Genomic DNA, 24,637 nt, shown 5'->3' with positions numbered 1-24,637 from the left:
AGAGGTTCGTTGACTTCACTGTGGTAATTCAAAGAGCTGATGGCCAGGAAATGCTACTTAAAGTGATTTCTAACTAAGGCAGATTTCAGTCTTGAATATAGTAGGGACTGTGAGATTACTTTGTGTTTGCATTTCATATAAACAAACTAAAAATAGGTCTGAAATTGCAGAGGATCTGAGTTTTGGAAAGTGTGAGGTGTACAGTTCCCAAAAAGGCTGTGAGAAAGAACTTCAGAATGTCCTTGATTAATTTAAACAGTACACAGAGCTGCAACATGGTCCCACTATCATAAAGTGCCTTATGTTTCAGGCTCTTTGAGTGACTGTACTCATCTCACATACCTGTAGAATAGAAATAATGAATATGCAGAGTGACGTTTCAAATCCCATGGACATCATTAATTGTAAAAAAAAAAGAAAAAAAAAAAGGTTAAAACAGTAACTGTTGATTCCATGTACAATTATCTTTAAATTGCTGATGATTTCATTTGGTTGACTTCTACACAAATCTGACTCTAAACTGACCTCCGACTGTGGCAATTGTTTTCTAGCTCCACCTTGTGGAATATATCAAGGGCTAATAAAATCCGGTTCACACAAAACCCTCAACCTACTACGGTCACCAAACTAGATAGCTCTTTACACGCCCGCATTAAAATCTACAAATATTAACATAATGTCTTAGGGTTTCTGTTTCAGACAATAATGCTGGGTTTCTCCCAACATGGTAGTCTGGTTTGTAATTCATGTATATTTGACTTATTGTCTGGCCAAGGCCTTCGTGTCCTGCTATACCTGCCTAGGTATTTCAACAGTCTAAAGTATGTGCCATCATTTAGTGGTACAGACCCCCAGTAGTGTTGTTTGCTATAGATAATGTAATATGTCCTTAAAACTTTTCAGATTTGTAAAAACATCTTCATGAATCCATCACAGCATTTGTTACAGTGGGAACTGTAACAAACCCAGCCTGAAATGGTCCTTGATGCTAGTGAAAAATTACTGAAATCTGAACTCAATAGCCAATCAAATCACTGCTCATATTGAAGGACTACACATTTAAGAAGTCATTCATATTCATTCAATACTTTAGTCTCTGTGAAGTTTATTAATTCCATATACAATATACATAAAACATTTAATCAGGACAAACACAGTATGTTTATAGCCTGGGAGGACCACTTATTTTCCAGCCTTCCATCTTGGCAACTTTTGTGAACATAGCCAATGTCCCCAAGCCGATGCACGCCGTTACACCTGTAGTAGCACTGTGAGCTGTGTAACACAAACCCAAAACAAACTTATGGATAACCTCAAAACATGTAGATGTGAACTTTTTTTTGTATGAATCAAATATTTTGCCCTGCCCTTAATATGAGAAGTTATTATTATTAGTACATCATCAACTTCTTTTTATGGACCATCCAAAGAAGTGTCAAATATCCTTGTGCTCAGCTTTTGTACTTACTCCGAGCTCCAAGGAATGCTCCAGAGGAACAACCACCGATGAAATAATTTAAAGGGTCATCTGGGGCATCCCTGGCCTGGGCACTTAGACAAGTGGCCATTCCAAAAATTGCCCCAAGGGAAGCTGCAAGAATACATCATGTAAATTAAAAGTCACTTTATCTTCACCTTCAAGTCAATCCTTGTGCTAAAACTTGTCTCCTTCACAGCTCATACAAAACAAACAAAATATAATGCATGATGTATAATGTATAATGTGTAGCAAAATCTTCACTTTGCAATATCTTCTAGAAAATAAAGAAGTTGAAGAATGATGAAGCTACCGTTATGTTTCAAAGGACAATTCTATGTCTACTGCTTACCCATTGTAACTGTGCCTGAAGTAGCCCTCTGAAGAGCCTCGACAGCAGTTTCAGGTTGGAAAGCCACAATGTGGTAGGCTGAGCCGACAAGCCCTGTGCATTACAGAGATAGTAAGAAGGTTGGCAACATAGGTATTCAGGACCAGAGAAAACCAACCTCGATTTTATATACAGGGTTTCCACTCTAAGTCAAATTCCATGACTTTTCAACAACAAATAAAGAATTTCCATGATTTACTACATAATGACGTTACAATATACTGATTAGCTTTACTGATATACTACTCAAGCAAGCAGTAAAGCTAATATCCAGATATACATGCGTGGAAATATTTGTATCAATGTATTTTGGCAAGTAAATTTTAAACCGCTAATGTTAAAACAAAGTGCCCTGATATTCCATGACTTTGCCCCAAAAATGATAACCTGACTTTCCATGTCTGGAATAGACTTTCAAAAATTCCATGACCCCTGGGAACCTTGTATGTAATACTATCATCCTGCACCCAGTCTTTGGTCTAGCTGCAACTAACTTCAAGCCTGTAGGTAACGTTAGTTAATTAGTTTATTATAAATGACTGGATGTTAGATAACTACTCTTACAAGCCAGACAACAAGAGTTATCTTAAAGAACAGAGTGCTGTTCAATGTTATATGTTGCACCAGAGGTTGCTGGGTTTCAGGTCAATTATCCCACCAACCGTACATATTTCTGTTATCTTCTATCTAAAGATAAGTTACGTTAACTTCTTGTTAGTGCTACCTTGATTGAAATAACGTTATCGTGTTTGTTAGCATACCTAGCTTAGGTTCTGAGCATAGACAGTAAAAGGTTCTGAGGTGAGCTAAGCAGCTAGAAGCTAAGCCTACCCTAGCATGTCGCAAGGCCTACTGGCGCTGTTTGCCTCTCACACTTCATTATTTTACAAAACTGACATTAAACTGAGCATTCGATACAAAACGTACCTATGGCAGTGGCTATCTTGGTAGTAATCCATGTTTTCTGCACACAATCTCTACCCTCTTCTAGCTCCCAGTACCCCATCTTGACTTCACATCAAGGACACCAGTCAACGCGAGAATTCCCAGATACATCCAATAACTCATGGTACTTTGTAATATCGCCCTCTAACGGACTGGAAGGGGACAATGCCGTGAACTGAGATGAACTACTTCAGCCAAAATATCTTTAATTGACTGCCACCTGCCGAAATTTTTGGTAAATTGATCAATTTAATAACCAGCTGTTTGTTTTCTGTTAAATATTTTTTATAAGTATCAGTTGAGCTCCAAGATATTCAGGTTTCAATGTGTCTGATGTGGGTGTGTTAAGCAGAGTAGGGCGTAGCCAATTTGTATTATCATGGCTACATGGAAAGACAGGAATGGACTCCCACACAGAGAAGAAAGAAATCATTATTTATTTATTTTTTAATTCTGTTATTTACACCTTTAGGGCATGTTGTTGTAGCTTAGTGATTTGTAATGGATAATTTGACATTCAGGGCATAATTACCAGTTTACCAGGGATATACCAAGCTGTTAAAGACCCAACTCTGTCTATAAGATAGGCCTACTTCCTCTCTTGACACATCTTCAACACATTTAAAACTAACACATAACGTTGAATAGCCTACTTATAATCCTAATTTTGTAAGTCACTTTAGATAAAAGTGTCTGCTAGATAAATGTTGTAAAGTTTAAACTCTTAAAATCTTTAGATCAAGCTATGGTGGCAAGTAAAAGCTTCTTGAGTTTTATTCATTCAATTAGTTAATGTAATTTTATTTCATTTACTTTCATTATCTCAAAGCATGATAGAGAGCCTATGGCCTGACCCCCATATAGCAAAGCACAAGGCAACAGTGGCAAGAACCCATTTAACAGGAGTGCAAAGCCAGGGTCAGACCACATCATCAAAGTGATGCAAAATCCATAGTTGACAAAAGACCCAGTGACACACCTGCCAGAAAACATAGTGAACCTGGCCACAACTTTAGAGAACATTGCATGATATGCTTAATTGTTATGATTAGGGGGTCCTTTGAAATTGTTTCCAATTGTTTAAAAAAATCAGTTTTGGGTGTGCACCAATAGGCCTATGTTTTTTGCAAGCACACCAGAAACTTCAGAATTTCAGAAACTTTTTTGCTTGCAAGCAAAATCTTCTCATGCACAGTAGAAACTTTGTTATGTGACCAGAACATGTTGTGTGGGCACAATAAAGTGTCTGGTGTGTATGCAAAACCTTCTAGTGGATACTCAAACATTTTTGGTGTGGTGAAAAAAACTGCCCATGTTCCCTCAGGCCCACTGACACACAAACCTTTACACCAAAGATTCTCAGGACATGTCACTACACTGAATCAGAGAAGTAGCCTGACGAGCCAGACCCACAATAAAATGTAGGGTCTGGGCACTCACCGTTCGCAGTGCTCAGTCCGAGGGGCGGGATAATCAGTTGTCTTTCAAATTCCCTCTGCACGCAATAGGACAGCGGCAGCGCTATGATGCGTTTCCCACCAGCGGAGCTAGTTGGCTAGTTCAAACGTTTTCCAACTTAATAAAAGCTTAACTCGTGTCACACTGTTCGCCAACAGCAACATCCATCTTATTTGTTTTGAAGTAGCAGGGAATTCAAGCCAAACCGTTGCAACTCTGCCATCAATCATTATGTTAAGCCCACCTAACGACTCTATACACGATTTCATTGGCCTGATTGAGTTTCGATTTCTGGAGCTTACAAGCCAACGGAGAGTTGCTAGACTAGCCCTGGCAGCAAATGTAATTTGCTGCCGCTAGGGGTGCGTCTAGATTTCTAGGCTATCAGAGAAGACAAATGAGACATCAATCTTTCACTTGCCATGAGGACAATGGGGTTTTGGGGTAAGTATTTTCTGTATTTTTAAAATTCAAAAACACTTCACTCTATTGTATCTTGATGTCTGGTGGTGTCTGCTTGATACCTGGTAGAACTGCATGAGGAGGGGGGGTGGTGACAGGACGAGAGAGGCTGGCAATAGAATTGTACTTCTAGGTAATCAACTAAATAGTCTTGGGATGGGGATGGGCTCAGGCCCAACCGACCCCTGAGTGCATCCATTACATTTAGCAGACACTTCTTGACCAAAGTGACTTACATATGTCAGCTATATTACAAGGGATCACATTGTCCCCGGAGCAACTTGGGGTTAAGTGCCTTGCTCAAGGGCACAACGGTGGAAGCCAGGAATTGAACCGACAACTTTCAGGCTACTGAACTCTCAAAGACCAGGGGGGTATCCCAAGTATGTGGTTTAGTGACAAACCTGGCTAAGTTAACTCAGAGTAAGTAGTAAACCTTCTACAACAAGAGCCCTATGCCGTTGTTTTGTTAGGAGAATGAAGCCATAGGCTACAGCTCTTCTATTAGGAGGTTTACCACTTACTCTGAGTTAACTTACTCTGAGTTAATCAAAGAATTATGTTCTTTGATTTCTCAAGTGCTTTTAACGCCATCCAACCCCTCAGACTGGGAGACAAGCTCTTGCAGATGGGTGTGGATGCTCACCATATCCTGGATTACAGATTACCTGACCGAGCGGCCACAGTTCATCAGACTGAAGAACTGTCTCTCTGACACTGTGATCAGCAGCACCGGAGCTCCACAGGGAACTGTGCTCTCTCCAGTCCTGTTCACCCTGTACACGTCTGACTTCTGCTACAACACTGAGTCATGCTACATGCAGAAGTTTTCTGACGATACTGCAATTGTGGGGTGTATCAGGGACAAGCAAGAGAGGAGCCTGGTGGAGGACTTTGTGCAATGGTGCAAACTCAACCACCTTCAACTCAACACTGAGACCAAGGAGATGGTGGTGGATTTCCACAGGTCTAAGCCCGCTCTGCTACCAGTCTCCATTGATGGGGTCAATGTATAGGTGGTAAACACCTATAAGTATCTGGGTTTACACCTGGACAATAAATTGGACTAGTCAGCCAATACTAAAGGGGCAGCCGTAGCCTACTGGTTAGCACTTCAGACCTGTAACCGGAGGGTTGCCGGTTTGAACCCCAACCAGTAGGCACAGCTGAAGTGCCCTTGAGCATGGCACCTAACCCCTCACTGCTCCCCGAGCGCCGCTGTTGATGCAGGCAGCTCACAGCGCCGGGATTAGTGTGTGCTTCACCTTGCTGTGTCTGTTTCACTAATTCACGGATTTGGATAAATGCAGAGACCAAATTTCCCTCACGGGATCAAAAGAGTATATATACTTATACTTAATACTGAAGCACTCTACAAGAAAGGGCAGAGCAGGCTGTACTTCCTGAAAGTAAGCTCCTCAGGATGTTTTACCAGTCAGTTGTCGCCAGCGTCCTCTTCTATGCTGTGATATGCTGGGGAGGAAGCACAAAGAAGATGGATGCTGGGCGACTAGACAGGCTGGTAGGTGGCTGGCTCTGTCGTGGGAGCCGAACTGGAGTGCATCACTTCAATATCAGAGAAAAGAACCCTGAACAAACTGATCAACATCTTGGACAATGGCTGTCATCCACTCCACAGCACTATTACAAAGCAGAAGAGCTTGATCAGCTGGAGACTTCGCTCACTGTCATGCACAACTGACAGACTGAGGAAGTAATTTGTCCCCAGGGCCATTGAACTGTCCAATGCTTCTCTAAAGGGAAGAGGAGAGATAGACTTCTCTGCATAGTCTGTCTGCCTCCATTCTGTCACTCCACTGTCTGCATAGTCTGTCTGCCTCCACTGATGCCCATTGGGGGGCAGCCGTGGCCTACTGGTTAGCGCTTCAGACTTGTAACTGGAGGGTTGCCGGTTTGAATCCCGACCACTAGGCATGGCTGAAGTGCCCTTGAGCAAGGCACCTAACCCCTCATTGCTCCCCTAACGCCGCTGTTGTTGCAGGCAGCTCACTGCACTGGGATTAGTGTGTGCTTCACCTCACTGTGTGTTCACTGTGTGCTGAGTGTGTTTCACTAATTCACGGATTGGGATAAATGCAGAGACCAAATTTCCCTCACGGGATCAAAAGAGTATATATACTAGGCTACTATACTACTCTCTACCTTCTCCATGTTTGTGTACTGACTGGTCTAGGCTACTGTTTTTACTGCTACACTGTTTACAGGCTATATTAGCACATATGCATAACCCCTCCCTCCCTCCCACAGCCTGGACTGTGGCTGTACTTAATACTTAATACTTGACCAATGGCTGTAACCCTATTACTATTGCGCTGATATAGTTTTTCTATTACTTTGTCTACATTATTCTCTTATATGTCCATATTTATTTTATGCTGGTCTCTAGACTTTATGCTTGCACTGTTGGACTTACTTATTTGCACCATGACACTCACTCTCATAGAGCACCTTACCATGCAAACAGAATCACAGGCTCAGTCCCTGCCCTGTCACTGCAAGCGCCTCATACTTAATCATCCATACGCACACTATGTGGATATTTGATTTAGTTTTATTTAGGTTTTTTTTTTACCTTCTACTGTCTTTATTGTTCAGTGGTGTTTTTTTTATATTTTTATATACTTATACTTTTTCTGCTGTAAATGCATGTTGTGTGTGATGTCTATATGCTACTGAGACCTTGAATTTCCACTTGGGGATCAATAAAGTATCTATCTATCTATCTATCTATCTATCTATCTTACCCAGGTTTGGAATACCCCCCAGGCCTGTCCTCCCGTTCAAAACCGCATCTCAACACTATTTGTTTTCTGTGTTCTGTTTTATGACTGCACATTTATTGTTCAATTGTTGTCATTTGATGTCATGCCATATTATCTCTCTGAAGTGAATTTGTTGTTGCACTTTCTTTGTGACTAGTCTTGTGTTGCTTGTGTTATCACTCGGTCACATTTTGCAAACACAATAGGTCCGGCCTGTCATTCTTCGCTTCCATGGTTTTTCTTTAAGGTATTTTGACCTCTCTTCCAGTATCTTTGGTTTTGACGTATGGAGAGTGTTTATTGCTTCCGGAACGCGGGGATATCCACAGGTTCCAAGCTTGTTGCGAAGGAACTTTAAGTCAATGATTATCTGCAGAAAGCTATTGGAAGCAGGGCAATTAAACTAAAGGTTTGAATGATTTGTTTCAGAAAAATCGCTTCCAGACATGGAGACTCGTATCTTAGGAAGGCAACGGAGTTACTGTTATGCATTTGATGTCAATGAGTAACGTTAACATTAGACCAGGATAGCTAACGTAGCTAGCGATAACATTACATGCCTTGCAAGGTAACCGTTGAGTCAGAGAAACAGAAACATAATTGGATTTACTTTTTCCAATGAATTTGCTTTGTCCCAATAGCGAATGGAATTACCAGCCGTTTTGTGGATGGTGAGTCTCTCTTTCTTAAAGTTGACGTTAGCTGAAGAAGTCCCCAGCTAGCCATACTTCCAAGCTTTAAATTCGTACTGCGTGGCAGTAGGAGACGCTAACGTGGCTAACATCATATCTCAGCTGTAAATGAAGATTGCTATGGTGTAGTTGTTCTGCCCTACGGTTCCTGTGACATGTCTTCACCGTCACCGGTACAAATCAGGGAAGCAAATGCACATTTAGCTGCATTGCATCGGCGGGTTGCTGAGCTGGAGCAGAGACTCGAAGCAGCTGAGAAAACCGTGCGTGAGCAAGCTGAAAGCCTCATCCGGAAAGATGAACAGCTCAGAGCTGCTACTCAAGAAATAACTGAGGCCAAAGACAGGTAAGTTAAGGTACAAATATGACATATTAAGTCTATATTTATGTCGTTGCTTTAGAGAGAATGCAATTTTAAGAACTGCAATTAAGTGTTAGGATAGATGTGCCAGTGTGGAAACTGTTTGTCAGACATTCTATTCTGGCTACTGGCTGTTCTGATATTCAGAGAGATTTACTCTACTCTCTGAATCTCTCTAGTATGGTGTATGAGTATTCTGACCGAATTATCTTGCTTTCTCATTCAGAGAGATATCCTACCTCCATGAAAAACTCTGTCAGTCTGAGGAAACCATCCAGAAGTTTCAACATACAGTAAAGGAAAAGGATGCTCTCATTGGGCAGCTACAGCATCGGTGCCAGCTCTTGGATAACATCTGCAAAAGTCGCCCATTGCTGGACAAGATGCTGTCACACATGGCAGAAGCTGAGAGAATGGGACCTGTTGTTGACTTGGGTGAGACTGCCATCAACTCCTCTCTCACAGATGGTGAGTCCAGCTGCAGTCCCAACCGTGTATCCAATCACAAGGACTTCTCCCTCAGCGAGGATGACATGGATGACCAAGAGCTAGATGGAGTGGTGTTTGGAACCACTGTTTGAGAAAAATCCATTACTTGATTTCAACATTATTCATGGCATGCTGAACCTGAAGACCTTTCCATGATGTGTCCCATGGGTAGGCTAATGCGTCAGATGGCATGGCATGTTCAGAGTCATTGTTACAATGTTGGCTGAGGTTTTGGATTAATAACCATAGCGTGTGTTTTGAGATCTAGTGTTGGTTCTTCCTTTGAAACAAAGATAAGAATGTAGATAGACTAATGGACCTTTAGTGAAAGGATGAAGGAACAGACAGGAATTAATCATACAGATTTAATTCAGATAATATATATATATGTAATATTGTAATGGTTAATTGAATTATTTGTTTAGTAAATTGTTTCAAACAGGACACAATGACATCAAAGATACAGCAAGCTGTTGGCATTCCTGAAAAACTTCTGCCTTGTTGACCATCATAGGTAACAAGGGCAGGCAGGCGTGGCAGTCTGTCTAAAAGTTTTGTTTGTATTGGTTAATACAGTTGGACCATGTTGATTTTTTTGTTGCTAATTCAAGAGCTTAATATCAGATTTATTTCTCAGACAGTTTTGGTGACTCATAGTATCTATTTTTATGTTCACCATCAGAATGCAAAATAACAAGCAATGTATTCCAAAACAGTTCAATTTATAACAGCTTTAAATGGATGCATCACGTTCAAGAGAAGAGTCTTCTCAAATTGAAAAGATTAGTTGACTTTAAACAACTGTGCAAAGTATAGAATGTAATCTACATGAAGAAATGTAGATTTTGGTGTGAAATTTAAAAATTGGGTAGCCACTTAGGATAGTCTTTGAAGTTCTACTGTATGTTGTAATCTGCTTTGAAATCCATCATCTGCAAAGCATTGTAACTTAAGAACACAATTCAGATTGCCTTGATTGATCCTCTGATGTCTAATTCCCCCATCCAATCTTTGTTTCCTTGATACAAAACCGTCTGCACAACTTGAAGTTCCTTTTTCCAGTTATCTGTTTTGCCATTACTGGCATCTATACCATTAATTACAGAAATGGGATATAGGTCACAATTTGAACTTCTGCATGTGGTCTTGCCCTTTATGAAGAATGCTTCAGTGAAGCAAATTCTATGCAAATTTTATGTTTGCTTTTTATCTATTAAATTGCTGCGCATGATAAGGGCAGTGTTACTAAAACAGCAGTGGTACCTTAAAAAGCTATTTTTGCATCTCTTTTCTGAAGGCTGTGTGTAGTGTTCTGTTTGCAGAAGTACATATTCATGTAATTTCAAATGTAATATCTGGTATTCTCATGGTAAAGACTTTGTAGTAGCAAAGTCTGTTCTGTAAAGCAGGCCTATGGACAGTTTATGGAGATGTTACATGCCTTGAGCTGTTCAGGTGTAGAATAAAATCCTTTTCTGGACTTTCTGTTGTTGATTATTTATGTAATAAACAGGGGCAGCCGTGGCCTACTGGTTAGCGCTTCGGACTTGCAACCGGAGGGTTGCCGGTTCGAACCCCGACCAGTAGGCACAGCTGACACAATGACATTGAGCAAGGCACCTAACCCCTCACTGCTCCCCGAGCGCCGCTGTTGATGCAGGCAGCTCACTGCGCCGGGATTAGTGTGTGCTTCACCTCACTGTGTGTACACTGTGTGCTGTGTGTGTTTCACTAATTCACGGATTGGGATAAATGCAGAGACCAAATTTCCCTCACGGGATCAAAAAAGTATATATACTATATAACAGCACTTCTGCAGTCGCTTTGCGGCCCTCTATCGGCTATAACCGCACTATGTAAGTTTGCCAGATCTGGTAGCGCATCAGTAAGTTGATGGAATGAGACATAAGAAACTACAAATTTGACTTGATGTCGCAATGCATCGTACTTTCATAAATCATGCAACATATTCTACCTTGTCTGTGGACATTGTTATTTGCCTAGCCGGTGCTGGATAAACAAATAGCGTGCGTGCGACAGAGGGAAAGTTCTTTGGTGTTGCTTTAAATGCATATGCAGAGGAGGGGCAGCGGGCTACAAGAGCGAGCGGGGCGGGGTAAGGAAAGGCTGCGTGCGTAAAAAGCGCAGCTCAATGGCAATGCAAGGATTTGATCTTATATTAAATTTAAATAAAATTAAATTAAATTAAATATAGAATATGAATCTGTGGCGGCCGATTTTTATTTTGTGGCGCCCCGCCACAGATTAGTCAATGTATGGGAAACACTGTACTTATACTTACTACAGTACTTATACACAGACCAAACATTCAGTTCACATTAGACACGGTTTCTTTTGTGTACAGATGAAAAGGTGGTTTGCAAAGCTGAAGAAATCCACTATGGGCCAATTCCCAGATCAGGGCTATTCAACTAGCGGCCCGTTGGATTTTACCTGCGGCCCGCCCACAAACAGCCTTCAAATCTGGCTTCCATGACTACGATAAAAAATCAATAAAATAAAACGACAGTGCTTGGCTGCAAAAAGTGGTTTGTGCCTCTCACACTGGGATGTCAGATAACCTACCCAGGAATTCCCGCCTTTTGCAGCAGTACCGTTTCACTGTGGTTTATTTTACAAATATGAAATATGACAAAAGTTGGATGTTAAAGGCACCCTTAACAACATTTGCTCTCGGGGTCCCCCTTTGGTTGAGAAGCGCAGTAATAAACTAACTAAATATGCGTCTTTTGCAACAAAGTATGAACTTATGAAAGTATGATCTCCGAATTCCTGTAGCATAGCAGCCTTTTTGCGTTTCTATTTTGGAGAGAGGAAGGCGGGGGGTGGTTTCCTACCAAAAACTAAAGTTTGTAGGTCGGTAATCGCCTAGAAGGCAGCTCAATGGCAGAACTGCCGTTCGTCATGTTATTAGGTTATGTGCCATCAACAGGATTTTTGAAACTTTATGGTAATGCCAAAAAACTGTTAAGGGTGCCTTTAATGAGTGTTAATTTAGGCATTAAAATGCTGCTTATTGTTTGTCAGGATACTGTTTCACTGATTTCTTTTAAAAATATGAGCTATGACAGAAGTTGGGTGTGAATGTTATAATTCATCCCCTGATACTGTTTTATTTGACAAATAATCTATATGGACCTGCTCTATAAGCACCTTATGTCTGTTTGGAATTGTTTTGAGAGCCTATTGATGCATCTTAGAATAAAGGAATGTCCACCACATCCAGTGTTACTGAACTCATTGAATGTAGCTGGATACTCATGAATACATGTCTCTTATGCCCCCAGGAGAAATTTTAGCAACACCATATATTGGATGGCCCATGAAGACCCAGTGGTTTTCCTGTTTGGCCCATTTGGTTATGAAGCTGAATATCCCTGCAGTACATAAATGAATCCTATAGGCCTACACCAAAAGAAAATCTCAACTGAACAAAAAAGGTCCAGGTTTAAACCATGTACAGGAAACTGGCAGTGTGGCTGTTTGAACACGAGTTAATGGCTACAAGTATCCTGGTATCACTGAAGAGGAGGCCTACCCTAAATGGACTTCCGAGAATAAATAAGGTTTAATGAATGAAAAAGTTGTATGGCTGCATGTTTAATATTAAAATGCTTTTCACAGCAGCCATTTCGGATAAAACAATGACAATTGAAACTATAACAAATAACCACTGGTTGAGTACAAAGTTAAGGTTTTTATTTATTCAATACAAAACTTTTTTTTTCCCCCATCCACAAAGTGATTTTTCTAGTTGACAAGACATCACACATACAAAATAATTTGATGATCGATCTGTGGTTTAAAAGTGCTTGGGAACTGCCCTTCCAGACAGTGCATTACACAGCACAGATCCAAATTACTATCGCAGAAGTAGCTTCCCTCTTCCAATGCAGTTGTAGAAACCTTTGGTACCATCAGGGCCAATTGGCTGACGCAGCACTTCCACAAAGCTGATGGATTTCTTCAGCTGCCCAGGTGACATGGAGCAGCTCTTGTCCGGGAAGAAGGCCTGAGCGGCAGTTTTTCGCCGCTGCACCCACGGGCTTCCCACAAAAGCAGCACTATCCTGTGAATAATCCCCAGAACACTTGATCCTGCTGAAGGAGGAACTGTTGTTGGAGTTAGGAGTGCTGACAAATTGTGGTGTGGCCAGTGGAGAAGTGCCATGGTTATTGGAAAACAGCTTGCGTGGCACAAGGGGGCTGCCAATGGGACTACACAGGGGCTCCCTGTAGGGGTCACTCCGGCAAGAGGACACTCGAGGAATGGCAAGTGGACTGCCGTACAGGGCCTGTGGACGGGTGACCCTCCGGTTCGGACGGGGCGAGGGTGGAGCAAAGTCAGACTCTGAGGAGCTGTAGAGCACCGAGTCCTCCAGAGTGTAGGGGTAGCGCTTGGTCTTGCGGCTTGGCTTTTTGCTACAGACGTCCTTCACACATTCCTCAGAGGATTCCTCAGCGCCGTCCTGGACGGAGGTGGGCTTACGCGTGCCACGGCTGCCCAGAAGCACAACTCGTACACCTTTGCGTCCCTGCTGCTGCTGCTGCTCCTCGGATTGCAGGGCCTTGTAAGCCCTACGTGCTCCATCCAGATACTCATACTCCACCACGGTGCAGAGCTTACGGCCTAGCTCGGTGTGCTTCTTGGCAAACCTCTTCAGCTCCACTGGCAACTCCTTTCCTGGACGAAGGATCCTGAGGGAGGAGATGGTGCCATGGACGTTGAAAATTCGCATGGCTATCTCCATGAGGTCCTGCTGCTCCAGGCCAGGTGATGCGTTCTCCTCTTCTTCGGTGGAACTGTCTAGCAAATTCCATGCCAGCAGCAGTTTGCTTGTGGGGATGCACAGAAGCCAGTCAGGCACAGGAGTTCTCCTTCGTACTTTGGTTCCCTCCTCATTTACCTCCAATTTCTCAGAGGTGCGGGCAGCAGCCAGAGTTGTGCGCCAGTCACGTGTCAACTCCCGGATCTAGCGGGCAAATAATATACACCAAAAATGATTTCAAGCTGTCTTTTTGCATTGGCATTTGTTATTCTAATGGCTACAATTATCTCAAACACAACACAAATACTCAACCCAACATTTCTAAAAGTCATACCTTTTTGAAGGATGTTAGCAACTTGAGGCTTACATAGCCCATCTTGTTCCTTTGCACATGTTTTAACAAGAAGGCATCCTCAGCCAGATTTTCATTAGACAGATAATTCTCCAACTGAGCAGTTATATTCTGCCTCAGTTCAGCAACTGGTGGACTCCAAGCATCCCCCTCCAAGCACTCCTCCTCAAACACATCAGTCAAGTCTGCAGAGCTCCTTTTTTGAAGCAAATGGAAAAAGTTTTTAACTAATATAACAAATGTCATCCCAACAGGCTTTTGAAAACATTTTGTCAATTCCGTCTGATTGATTAAAAACAAAAAAAACGTCTGGCTGATTAATATTTACCCGTCCAAACTATCATTCAATCCGTCATCAGTAGTGAATGGGTGTTTAGAGTCCGGGGACTGCTCAGAAGTACAATCTTCGCACTGAAAGACGTCCGTGTAGGTGGGCGAGGACATGCTAAAGAAAACAATCGCACACACAAACAACAACCTAATCATTAACTTTCCATGTATAATATACATTTCATGATTATCACATGAGCTCTCTTCAATATTCTGTGTATACAATATGTTGCCAACAACACAAATGCCTAAATTACCTGCTGCTACTCTAGGACGGTTTCCCTCTGTCACCGCACCTGTGCGTTTGGCTTGTTAATTAGAATTCGAATTAGAACAGTCATCACGTCATGATTGCTAAACTATTGCAGGTGATGTAACAATGTATGTGTTCTATGCCGACTGCAAAGCCACGATGTTAAAGATGAATGACCACGATTCCTTTCCGTTTTACAAATGCATTGAGAAAAATGGTAGGCTAATTTCGGTGTATGATCGCCTTCTCTGGATTGCATGTTGCAAAATTCGTGAGCATCCCATAGTCGACCATTTTAAGTGAGTCCAGTCACAATTTAGACTGAATATCAGTCTTCAATAAATAACTTTTCCGTAACCAAGACTCATTAAGGACAAATCAGAAGTTGACTTGCTTCACACCTTAATTGCATACATATTGCATAATTCAAATGTAAATTCCTTTAAATATTCCTTTAAATACCATGATGCACATGAAAGATGGTTTGCAACAAACTGAATCAAACAGAATCTTCCCATTCTCTCGGCCTACCCTGTGACCTTGAGAAGTCAAAATAGACAGGCATGTTTATCTTGTTTATCTTTATCTAGAACACCACAGTCAACACTGGAGGAGCCACACCACCCAATGAGGCAATGCATCAAAGGAGTACACTCTTAAAACGAATGTGTTGAAAGCAACACAACTTGCATTATTTTTAACACATCTCTGTGTCCAGATAGGGACAACACAGTTTGTTTAATTTGATACACAATATGTGTTGAAAATAACACAACTTGCGTTGTTTTTTTAACACATCTGTGTCCAGATAGGGACAACACATTCGTTTTAATAGAGTGTAGTTCAAAGTGCAACAAGGAGCCAGACCAATAAGTGTTTTGTCTTCACTATAGGCTATATGGAAGTAAATAGCATAATGGCTGCGTCGAACGCTTTTCATTTTGGGGTGAATCTCTTCATAAGCCTTAAAATCTATGCAGCAATCAAAAGGAAGTTTAGGCTACTTAACACCTTAAGACAGCCTTAAAAATAAACATAGCCTATACAAATGAGAAATTTGCTAATCACTTTTGTTTCAGTAATTTACTAATAATTAAGTGTTACAATTTTACAGATTATGTGCAAATTAACAAAACCAGAAAAGCAAGAGTAGTATAGTCTAATATTAATTTATGGATTTTTAAAAATTGTTTGTTGTATCTTAGGCCTAATTTCTATATGTAAAGTGCTTTGTGCCTGAAAAATATTTTGCGCTATATAAATAAAACTTTACTTACTAAGATCAGTCTATGACATAGGTTTGTACGTATGTGTTTCAGCCATATGCCAGCATAATTAGACTTTTTCCAGACCAATTTTGGAATCTTTGCACAACCCAAGAAGCAGGCCCAGATGATACCGGGAAGACTTTGTCCACTTTATTTAGGTTACAGTCAATCTCTATAGACATTACTCTTTGTTGGCGGATTTGGAATCAGAGATCTTAAAGGAACTATCTTTTTTGAATACTTTATTTTCTTAGACATGTTCTTACAATCAAGTACAAGACATTTAACACCAAACACACAATGTGGGGTGCAGGTACAGGTAGCCTACAGCCAGGCCGGCAGGCAAAACATCCTTTGAGGTCACAAGACAGGCCTACCACAGTTTTATAGCCTTATAGCCACCGTCTAGAGTGTTTTATTGTATCAATATAATTATTCAAAACAATTATAAAAGCAGGACAAATGGCCTAGAACCACTTTTGCGTGGATGTGGTATTTAGCAAAGAAAAATAAAATATCTATAGGCTAATGGAGTATTTACTTCCCTATTCAGCCTCAAAATCAAACATACAAAAGAAAACATACATAAAACAAACAAACAAAAATCCGCTATCAATTCTGTGTGAATAAACTGTAGGACAGTCAAATGTTAACATTTAGGCCTGGTCATGTGCACGTAAAAACAGTGGGAGGAGATTTGATGACGCAAGATAGCAAAGATTCTTTACAACAACCGTCTCTGGAGATAGCAATCTTTGCAGTTTTCCATAACGACTAACTGGCTTTAGCTTGGGTCACATGTATCACTCTGAACCAATCAAATCAAATTCACTTACATGGAGAAGAACAGTCACTTGTCTCATAAACTATCAGTTTTTCGTTTAAGACCTTAGTAACTGTCGTCATATTTTGAGAAAGATGTTAAAGATCATAATAATCAAGGTCTAATTAAAAAGGACCTGTTTGTTTTCGCAAAATATGTGTTTATTCGTGTTACTTTAGCCACTTCCCCATACGATTCCACAAAAACTAGCCTCTGATGCTAAAGTTCCGGTCCTGATTGCTGTTACGCTTTTTCAGCGGAAGATGGAAATCTCCCTGTTCACATGATCTCTGGTCCCTCTAGAAAAATCCAGAGCAAACATGGCCACCTACATGAGGATGTTTGGAGCGTTGAAACAGTCCTACAGAAGTGGGAATACTCTTTTTAAAAATTGCCTAAGTACAACAGGACAGGTCCTGAGGAGTAGCAATGGAGGAGATATAGTCATAACGTCAAGCAAGGTCACAAATCGCTGTTATTCTTCCTCAAATTTCACGTGGAAATCATCCTTATGCAATGGCTCCTTTGGTAACATCAGCTCATCAATGACAGGAGCGATACGCTATGGTGATCTAAACAAATGGAGACGAATTGCAAGTGTGTTTGGCTCTACCACCGAAATTACTGAACATGGTAGAGCCATTTTTGGCTGTCAGCAGAGGAGATACTTCGGCAACCGGGGTAGCGGACTTTCAGGAGAGGATGGAGCCGAAAGCGGTGGTTCAGGAGGGGATGAGACAAGTGGTGACGGTGGGGCAGGTTATGGTTCCCCGCAAATGACTGCTCTTACAACCATGATGGTGCCAGAGGTTTTCCCTAATGTACCCCTTATCGCCGTTAATAGAAACCCAGTCTTCCCTCGATTCATCAAAATTATTGAGGTAAACCCCCTCTTAAAACAGAAATAACCACTTGCAGGTCTAAAAAAAGATTATTCACATAGCCACATACATTTTAATGAAGCGGGATAAGTGTAAGCTACTGTAGCAGGAGCTAAAGGACGCTTGCTGCCTCTTACATCAGCCACACAGTGTGTTAATCTGGTGCACGAGGACCACACATTTCAAGGAGTTTAATGTATAATCTCCAAGAATACACAAAGTTGAGCTTGTTGTGCTTACTCAGTAATTGTATTCAGTGTTTAGATAGTTTGTCAGATAACTTTCGAGTTTCAGCAGTCTGGATATAGCCCTCATACAGGTAGTGACATTTGTCATTTTAAAATGGAAAGGATTTGGAAGTTGAATGATTGTTACAACACATGTGGTTTTGCAACTACTTCATAATTCTTAGGTGAAGAATAAAGCCTTAATGGACCTTTTGAGGCGAAAAGTGAGGTTGGCTCAGCCTTATGCTGGTGTTTTTCTAAAGAAAGATGACAGGTAATAAATAATCTCTTTGATCCTTAAAATAACTATTATCACCTGTTCTCAAATGGCCACATGCTAACATCAGCACCATTTCATTTCTTCACTTTAGCAATGAGGTAGATGTTGTGGAAAACTTGGACGCCATCTACAACACTGGCACTTTTGTGCAGATACATGAGATGCAGGACCTTGGAGACAAACTCCGTATGATTGTCATGGGCCACAGACGGTAATTCTTTTACAATAATGCAACTGCAGTTTTGTGTAGCTTTTGAGTTAACACAATTAGTGTTAGTGCATTTCAATACCCATAAGTAACACAACATACAAACGTTTTATGTGAGCAAACAAACAAAATGTCTAAATGTCCATAATAGTAAAGTCAGTGTTTTTAACAGCTTGAAGTTAAACAAGTATTAATGTCTTCCTGTAGCATTGAGTACAATGCATGTGTTGATCCCTAGCCATGCATTTCTCTAGTCAAACTACTCATGGCAGGTGTTAAATACTGTGTACCTTTGTTAGAGTTCGTATTAATAAGCAACTGGAAGTGGAGCCTGACGAGCCTCCGTCTCCTGTGGAGTCTGAAGGGGAGGGAGGCCAGCCCAAGCCCCCACGCCGTAAACCCAAACGTGTGCGCAAGGAAGGCTCTGTAGCTGAAGCCATGGAGGACACCGTAAAGGACGCAGACCTGACGGTGGAGCCTGTGCCACTGCCCAAAACCTCCTCAGAGATCCTCATGGTCGAGGTGGACAATGTGCAGCATGAAGAGTTTCAGATCACAGAAGAAGTCAAGGTACTGGCCTTTTGTCAGATGACATATACCAGTAATAACATTACTCTACACATTCCACACATTTATACTAGCATATTTGATTCTTATCTTTTACAAGTAAGAAACTGATTAGAATCTCTCTGTTTTGTGTTAGGCACTGACTGCAGAAATTGTCAAGACTATTAGAGATATCATTGCCTTGAATCCTCTGTACAGGTATGTAAAAAGATCCTCATATGCACCAGTTGTGGCTTGATTTAAAAAAAAAATACAAGAACACAATTATTTCCAATATTGCTGCTATATTAAAGAGAACATTCTATCTCTTGGTCTTTAGAGAATCTGTGCTACAGATGATGCAGGCTGGACAGAGAGTGGTTGATAATCCCATCTACCTGAGTGATATGGGGGCAGCTCTTACTGGGGCAGAGTCACACGAGCTTCAGGATGTTCTGGAAGAGACTAATGTGAGTGGTCCTTCAGAATGGTTTGTCTGTGGGGGAGCTGCGATGCAAGCGGTAGTATTCCTACCACATGCAGGTTCAAGTGACCTTGGGGACCTAGGTCCGGATTCAACCTGTAGTTATTTTCCAGTCCCAAACCCAGTCCCATTTTCCAATGTATCTGGACAGCAAAAACTGCTTCATTGCTAAAACTTCTCAGAAATCAATATGCAGCTGCTGGAAGTGCTTAGAGCTAGATCTTTTACATTTACATGTTGTAAATACAGAAATATTTCTCTAAATATCACCGCTTTATCTACTGTGCAGATCCCCAAACGTCTGTACAAAGCACTGTCCCTATTGAAAAAAGAATATGAGCTCAGCAAGCTACAGCAACGCCTAGGAAGGGAGGTAAGTATCCCATGTTCATGTTATGTCCTTGACCCTGACCTTGGCATGGCTGTCAAGTCATCCTCATGTTTGTGTGTAACATGTTATTCAAGACCAGTGTTACGCAAGTATTGATTAATTTTCTATTGCAGACATGAGAGTTGGGAGTTAGTGGATTTAACCTCAGTGGTGGTTTTAACTAATAGTGATTTCCCAATAGTTGGGAAAAGTTTATATTTTGTGTACAGCTGAAATGACAATATCTTGTTTTGTAGGTTGAAGAGAAGATCAAGCAAACACACAGGAAGTACCTTCTCCAGGAGCAGTTGAAGATCATTAAGAAGGAACTCGGCCTGGAAAAAGAGGACAAGGACGCCATTGAAGAGAAGTTCAGGGAGAGACTGAAGGAAAGAGTGGTGCCACAGCACGTTATGGATGTCATTAATGAAGAGCTGAACAAACTCAGCCTTCTTGATAATCACTCCTCTGAGTTCAAGTTAGTGTTAACTAAAGCATTTTTAGTCTTGCTGTTACTGAATTCTCTTCTGCAAAATGATTAAAGAAGCCAACAATTGTTGTTCTACATGATATTATCTCAGCTAGATGATGTTTTTTGTTAAACATGTTTTGATTCGTCCAGTCTTCTCTTTTTGTCCTGTTGTAATTCTGCAGTGTTACACGGAACTATTTGGATTGGCTGACTTCCATGCCATGGGGAACCAATAGCACAGAAAATCTAGAACTGGGCCGAGCAAAGGAGGTGCTTGAGGAAGATCATTATGGGATGGATGATGTGAAAAAACGTATTCTGGTGAGAAATTACATTAACGAAGTCAGTTGGAACAATTGACTTGGGTGAAAAAAGTATACAATATAATACACAATATAACTACTTAACATTACTTTATGTTCATGCAGTTGGTCTAATTTCATTCATTATTGATAGCTACATATACAAAATGAATAGGTATATACTTTGAAATTATATATGTGGAACTTATTGTATTTCTTATTTTATCAAACAGGAGTTTATTGCAGTGAGCCAGTTACGGGGCAGCACACAGGGAAAGATCCTGTGTTTCTACGGACCCCCAGGTGTAGGAAAAACCAGTATTGCTCGCTCCATTGCCAGAGCCCTTAACCGGGAGTATTTCCGTTTCAGTGTGGGTGGTATGACTGATGTTGCTGAAATTAAAGGTCACAGGTGGGTTATACTGCACTAGTACCAGCAATTAATGCCTACTACATTTCAGTTTGTTCTGTTGAATAACCTATAAATGCCCTTGTCATTGCAGGAGGACGTATGTTGGAGCTATGCCTGGAAAGATCATCCAGTGCTTAAAGAAGACTAAAACTGAAAATCCTCTTGTGCTAATTGATGAGGTATTTTAGTTGTTGTTACTAGTTAAAACTTGTTATAGAGTTATGCTTATGGTTATAATGTATTGGGATGCTGTAGAAGAATGTGTTGTACACACCACTGTCTGTCAAAATTCTGATAGGTTGACAAAATTGGACGAGGTTACCAAGGTGACCCTTCATCAGCCCTGCTGGAGCTTTTGGATCCAGAGCAGAATGCAAACTTTCTTGACCATTACCTCGATGTGCCTGTGGACTTGTCCAAGGTATCACATGTGCTCCATGATTCTTGAAAAGGTAATCCAATATGTTCAGAACAGTTCCTGTCATCACAACTTATTTCTTCCTTCTTTAGGTACTATTTATTTGTACCGCCAATGTGCTTGACACCATCCCAGAACCCCTGAGAGATCGTATGGAAATGATCAATGTGTCTGGATATGTAGCCCAGGAGAAACTAGCCATTGCAGAGGTAATGGTTGAAATATGTTTAATATTGCACTCAGCACACATGCTGTCAGTGGCAATTTGTTGACAAGTTATTGATTTACTCCTGTGGTCTAAGACAGTCCAGAATAATATCTCTTTATGCTCACTGAAACACAGAGATACCTGGTACCTCAGCTGCGAACCCTTTGTGGACTGGATGAGCAGAAAACTGAAATCTCCTCTGAGGCTTTGAATGTTCTCATAAGGCAGTATTGTAGAGAAAGTGGGGTCAGAAACCTTCAGAAGCAAGTGGAGAAGGTAATATCAGCTTAGTAGCAGTTACGTAAAAGAGAACATTCTCTGACTGTTTATTGTACTAAAAAGCCCATTTATTCCCTTCTCTCTGCTTGAAGGTTTTCCGAAAAGTTGCGTTCCGCATTGTGAATGGGGAAGAGACCTCAGTGAAGGTCACATCTGAAAATCTGCAGGACTATGTCGGCAAACCCATCTTTACAGTGGACCGAATGTATGATGTGACCCCTCCAGGTGTCATCATGGGATTGGCCTGGACAGCTATGGGTAAGAAAGCATGACCTCTACAATACAACTATGTAGTCTTTACCAATAGATTCACTTGTGAATAAGAAAGGGAGACATTACAGTAACAATCACTAAAGAACAAAATAAAAATACTCAGCACAGTCTCCGGTTTCCTTGAAAAGTGCAAATAAATAAACAGATTTGACTTCGTTCTGTTGCCCATTGCACTATTTAGTAACTCATCTCTCCACCCTTGTCTCATTCTCATTCAGGTGGTTCCACGCTCTTCATTGAAACCTCTCTGCGACGACCTCGGGACCATTCAGGGACCGATGGACCAAAAGAGGGGTCCCTTGAGGTTACTGGTCAGCTAGGTGATGTGATGAAGGAGAGTGCCAAAATCGCCTACACCTTTGCTCGCGCCTTCCTCATGAAGCAGCAGCCTGAAAATGATTTCCTCGTCCACTCTCACCTACACCTTCACGTCCCAGAGGTATGCCTCACTTCAGGCACACATCTTTTTAACCTTGAGGTTTACGGTTACTGTCTTCATACAGACCCTTTTCAGCATTTATTTGCCATTAAAAGCTATCACACCTTTTTAAAAACGTGAATCCTTGGCTTGGTTGTCCAATTGTGGATGGTATGTACCTATTGCTGTCTTATGTAGTGAGTCTAAATCAGGAAACCTCTCTGTAGGGAGCTACTCCGAAGGATGGACCAAGCGCTGGTTGCACCATAGTGACAGCCCTGCTGTCCTTGGCCACCAACACCCCAGCACGTCAGAATGTGGCCATGACGGGAGAGCTGTCCCTGACGGGCAAAATCCTCCCTGTGGGTGGAATCAAGGAGAAGACCATTGCGGTAAGTGTAAAAGATCCCCAGTGGTTGTAGGAGCCACAATGTTGGTAAGCATCGTGATACTATATTTAATTAATGAAGGTTTTTTTTTATGCTGTAGTATAAAGCACTGTAGCACCTGTTCTTATAAGGCGATATTTGTCTGTTGCTGCTCAGGGGTGTGTTTCCCAAAACCATAGTTGCTAATTTAGGTTGCAATGCAATTTCCCATGGCCAACCAACTAGGTTGCTAACAGGCCAGCAACTATGGTTTTGGAAAACATACCCCTGTGCTTGGTCCTTTGTTTTCATGAGGATCACTGACCAAAATATAATAATTTGCAGGCCAAGAGGGCTGGTGTGACTTGTATGATACTGCCAGAGGAGAACAAGAAGGATTTCTCAGATCTACCAGAATACATCACTGAAGGCCTGGAGGTGCATTTTGTGAAACACTATGAGCAAATCTACAAGGTCACCTTCTCTGGAGAGAACTGAAGAATGAAGTGACTGTTGTTATCCAATGAACAGATGCCACGTAATCCCTGAGGTGCATCATTGCAGTTAGTTGAGGGTCAATTCACCATCATGAGTTTGTTTGAGAAATGGGCCACAAGGACACGATCACTTGTGTGGACATGAATATGGGAGTAGGCTGGTAGCTGAATTCTATTCAAATTCTAAGATCCTCTAGCCAGACAGTTGGATCATGATATCGCTGCTACGCAGCCTTGACATATAGGTTTTTTTTAATTATTATTTACAAAGATATGTATGTTGTATTATGATGGAACCAAATCAATCTTCCTTTTTTTTATTGATTTCTGCCTTTATTTTGATTCTGAGTTAAAGTATTAATTTAAAAGGTGGTTTGTCTGTTATTCAAATATAATTTCACTTCTGTGGAAACAACCTTAAATGATTCCGTTGTCAGTGGTCAAGAAATACTATGGGTTGGATTCTTTCTGAAACCTTAACCCAATTTTCATTTAGAGTCCTTACACTGCATTTAATGCTACAAATACTGATGATTAAAAGGTATGGTTACTATTGTTGAAATACCAATAAGAATCAGTTCTGGAGGCAAGACGTTTGTTTTCCCCAGCATTTCTTGCATCTTGTTCCTAGTTCATAACCATTTCACATTTTTGTCCTTAAGCTTGGACAGCAGTTATATATACTTGTATGGAAGTTATATGTAAACATGAGGACATCTTTTCAGTTTCCCCAGAAAAGCATCACCCCATGAATTGTTTTCAGTAAATACCCTACATTGTTAAATGGATTCAACCATTTATAAGACTGAATTGAGGTTTGTCATCATTACAAATTGGCCAAGGATTGCCTATTTACTGACTCTCAAACCAAGTAGGGGTTGTCTTCCTGAGAAGTGACTTAATTTCCAAAACAATTTCATTACCAACTGATGTAACCTCCTAAACCAAAATACTTGTCCTGGCTCAATAATGAACACCCTTTATGGATTCTTCACAAAAGGGATCGATGGCAAATTTGAGCATCATATGACATTAAGCATTTGACTTCAGTCCTCATTTCAGCAAATGGACTTGCTCCAACACTCACAAGCGCATCATTCAGGCATGGCCTGAACTTCACA

At 41.1% G+C, this 24,637-nt stretch overlaps 4 protein-coding genes across 4 annotated transcripts; 2 read left to right on the top strand and 2 right to left on the bottom strand.

Annotated features, from left to right (window-relative positions):
• Positions 1 to 1,085: 1,085 nt before the first annotated feature.
• Positions 1,086 to 2,910, bottom strand: ndufa11 (NADH:ubiquinone oxidoreductase subunit A11). The gene is made up of 4 exons (XM_076277629.1): positions 2,796 to 2,910; positions 1,830 to 1,922; positions 1,469 to 1,591; positions 1,086 to 1,275 (listed from the first exon to the last, which is right to left on the bottom strand). Exons 1-4 carry the CDS (start codon positions 2,872 to 2,874, stop codon positions 1,163 to 1,165), a joined length of 408 nt encoding a protein of 135 aa, XP_076133744.1. The 5' UTR covers positions 2,875 to 2,910; the 3' UTR covers positions 1,086 to 1,162.
• A 4,922-nt stretch (positions 2,911 to 7,832) lies between these two features.
• On the top strand, positions 7,833 to 10,538 carry vmac (vimentin type intermediate filament associated coiled-coil protein). The gene is made up of 3 exons (XM_076278666.1): positions 7,833 to 7,925; positions 8,158 to 8,554; positions 8,796 to 10,538. The coding sequence occupies exons 2-3, from the start codon at positions 8,364 to 8,366 to the stop codon at positions 9,148 to 9,150; spliced, it is 546 nt and encodes a 181-aa protein (XP_076134781.1). The 5' UTR covers positions 7,833 to 7,925; positions 8,158 to 8,363; the 3' UTR covers positions 9,151 to 10,538.
• A 2,403-nt stretch (positions 10,539 to 12,941) lies between these two features.
• Positions 12,942 to 14,643, bottom strand: larp6b (La ribonucleoprotein 6, translational regulator b). Its single transcript, XM_076278663.1, has 3 exons — positions 14,528 to 14,643; positions 14,182 to 14,395; positions 12,942 to 14,051 (listed from the first exon to the last, which is right to left on the bottom strand). The coding sequence occupies exons 1-3, from the start codon at positions 14,641 to 14,643 to the stop codon at positions 12,942 to 12,944; spliced, it is 1,440 nt and encodes a 479-aa protein (XP_076134778.1).
• Positions 14,644 to 17,156: 2,513 nt separating this feature from the next.
• On the top strand, positions 17,157 to 24,594 carry lonp1 (lon peptidase 1, mitochondrial). The gene is made up of 18 exons (XM_076278661.1): positions 17,157 to 17,754; positions 18,167 to 18,255; positions 18,353 to 18,472; positions 18,769 to 19,039; positions 19,173 to 19,234; positions 19,356 to 19,485; positions 19,789 to 19,872; positions 20,127 to 20,347; positions 20,524 to 20,662; positions 20,877 to 21,055; positions 21,147 to 21,234; positions 21,354 to 21,476; positions 21,566 to 21,682; positions 21,817 to 21,957; positions 22,053 to 22,218; positions 22,452 to 22,672; positions 22,879 to 23,043; positions 23,365 to 24,594. Exons 1-18 carry the CDS (start codon positions 17,194 to 17,196, stop codon positions 23,515 to 23,517), a joined length of 3,030 nt encoding a protein of 1,009 aa, XP_076134776.1. The 5' UTR covers positions 17,157 to 17,193; the 3' UTR covers positions 23,518 to 24,594.
• Positions 24,595 to 24,637: the final 43 nt, after the last annotated feature.

This window comes from Alosa pseudoharengus, unplaced genomic scaffold (genome assembly GCF_046254945.1).
Source record: "Alosa pseudoharengus isolate Yale_2024_CS ecotype anadromous, Long Island Sound unplaced genomic scaffold, YU_APseudo_1.1 YU_APseudo_1.1_scf_11, whole genome shotgun sequence".
Classification (NCBI taxonomy): Eukaryota; Metazoa; Chordata; class Actinopteri; order Clupeiformes; family Clupeidae; genus Alosa; species Alosa pseudoharengus.
Note: the sequence above shows the minus strand (reverse complement) of the source record. Positions and strands in the feature narration are given on the sequence as shown.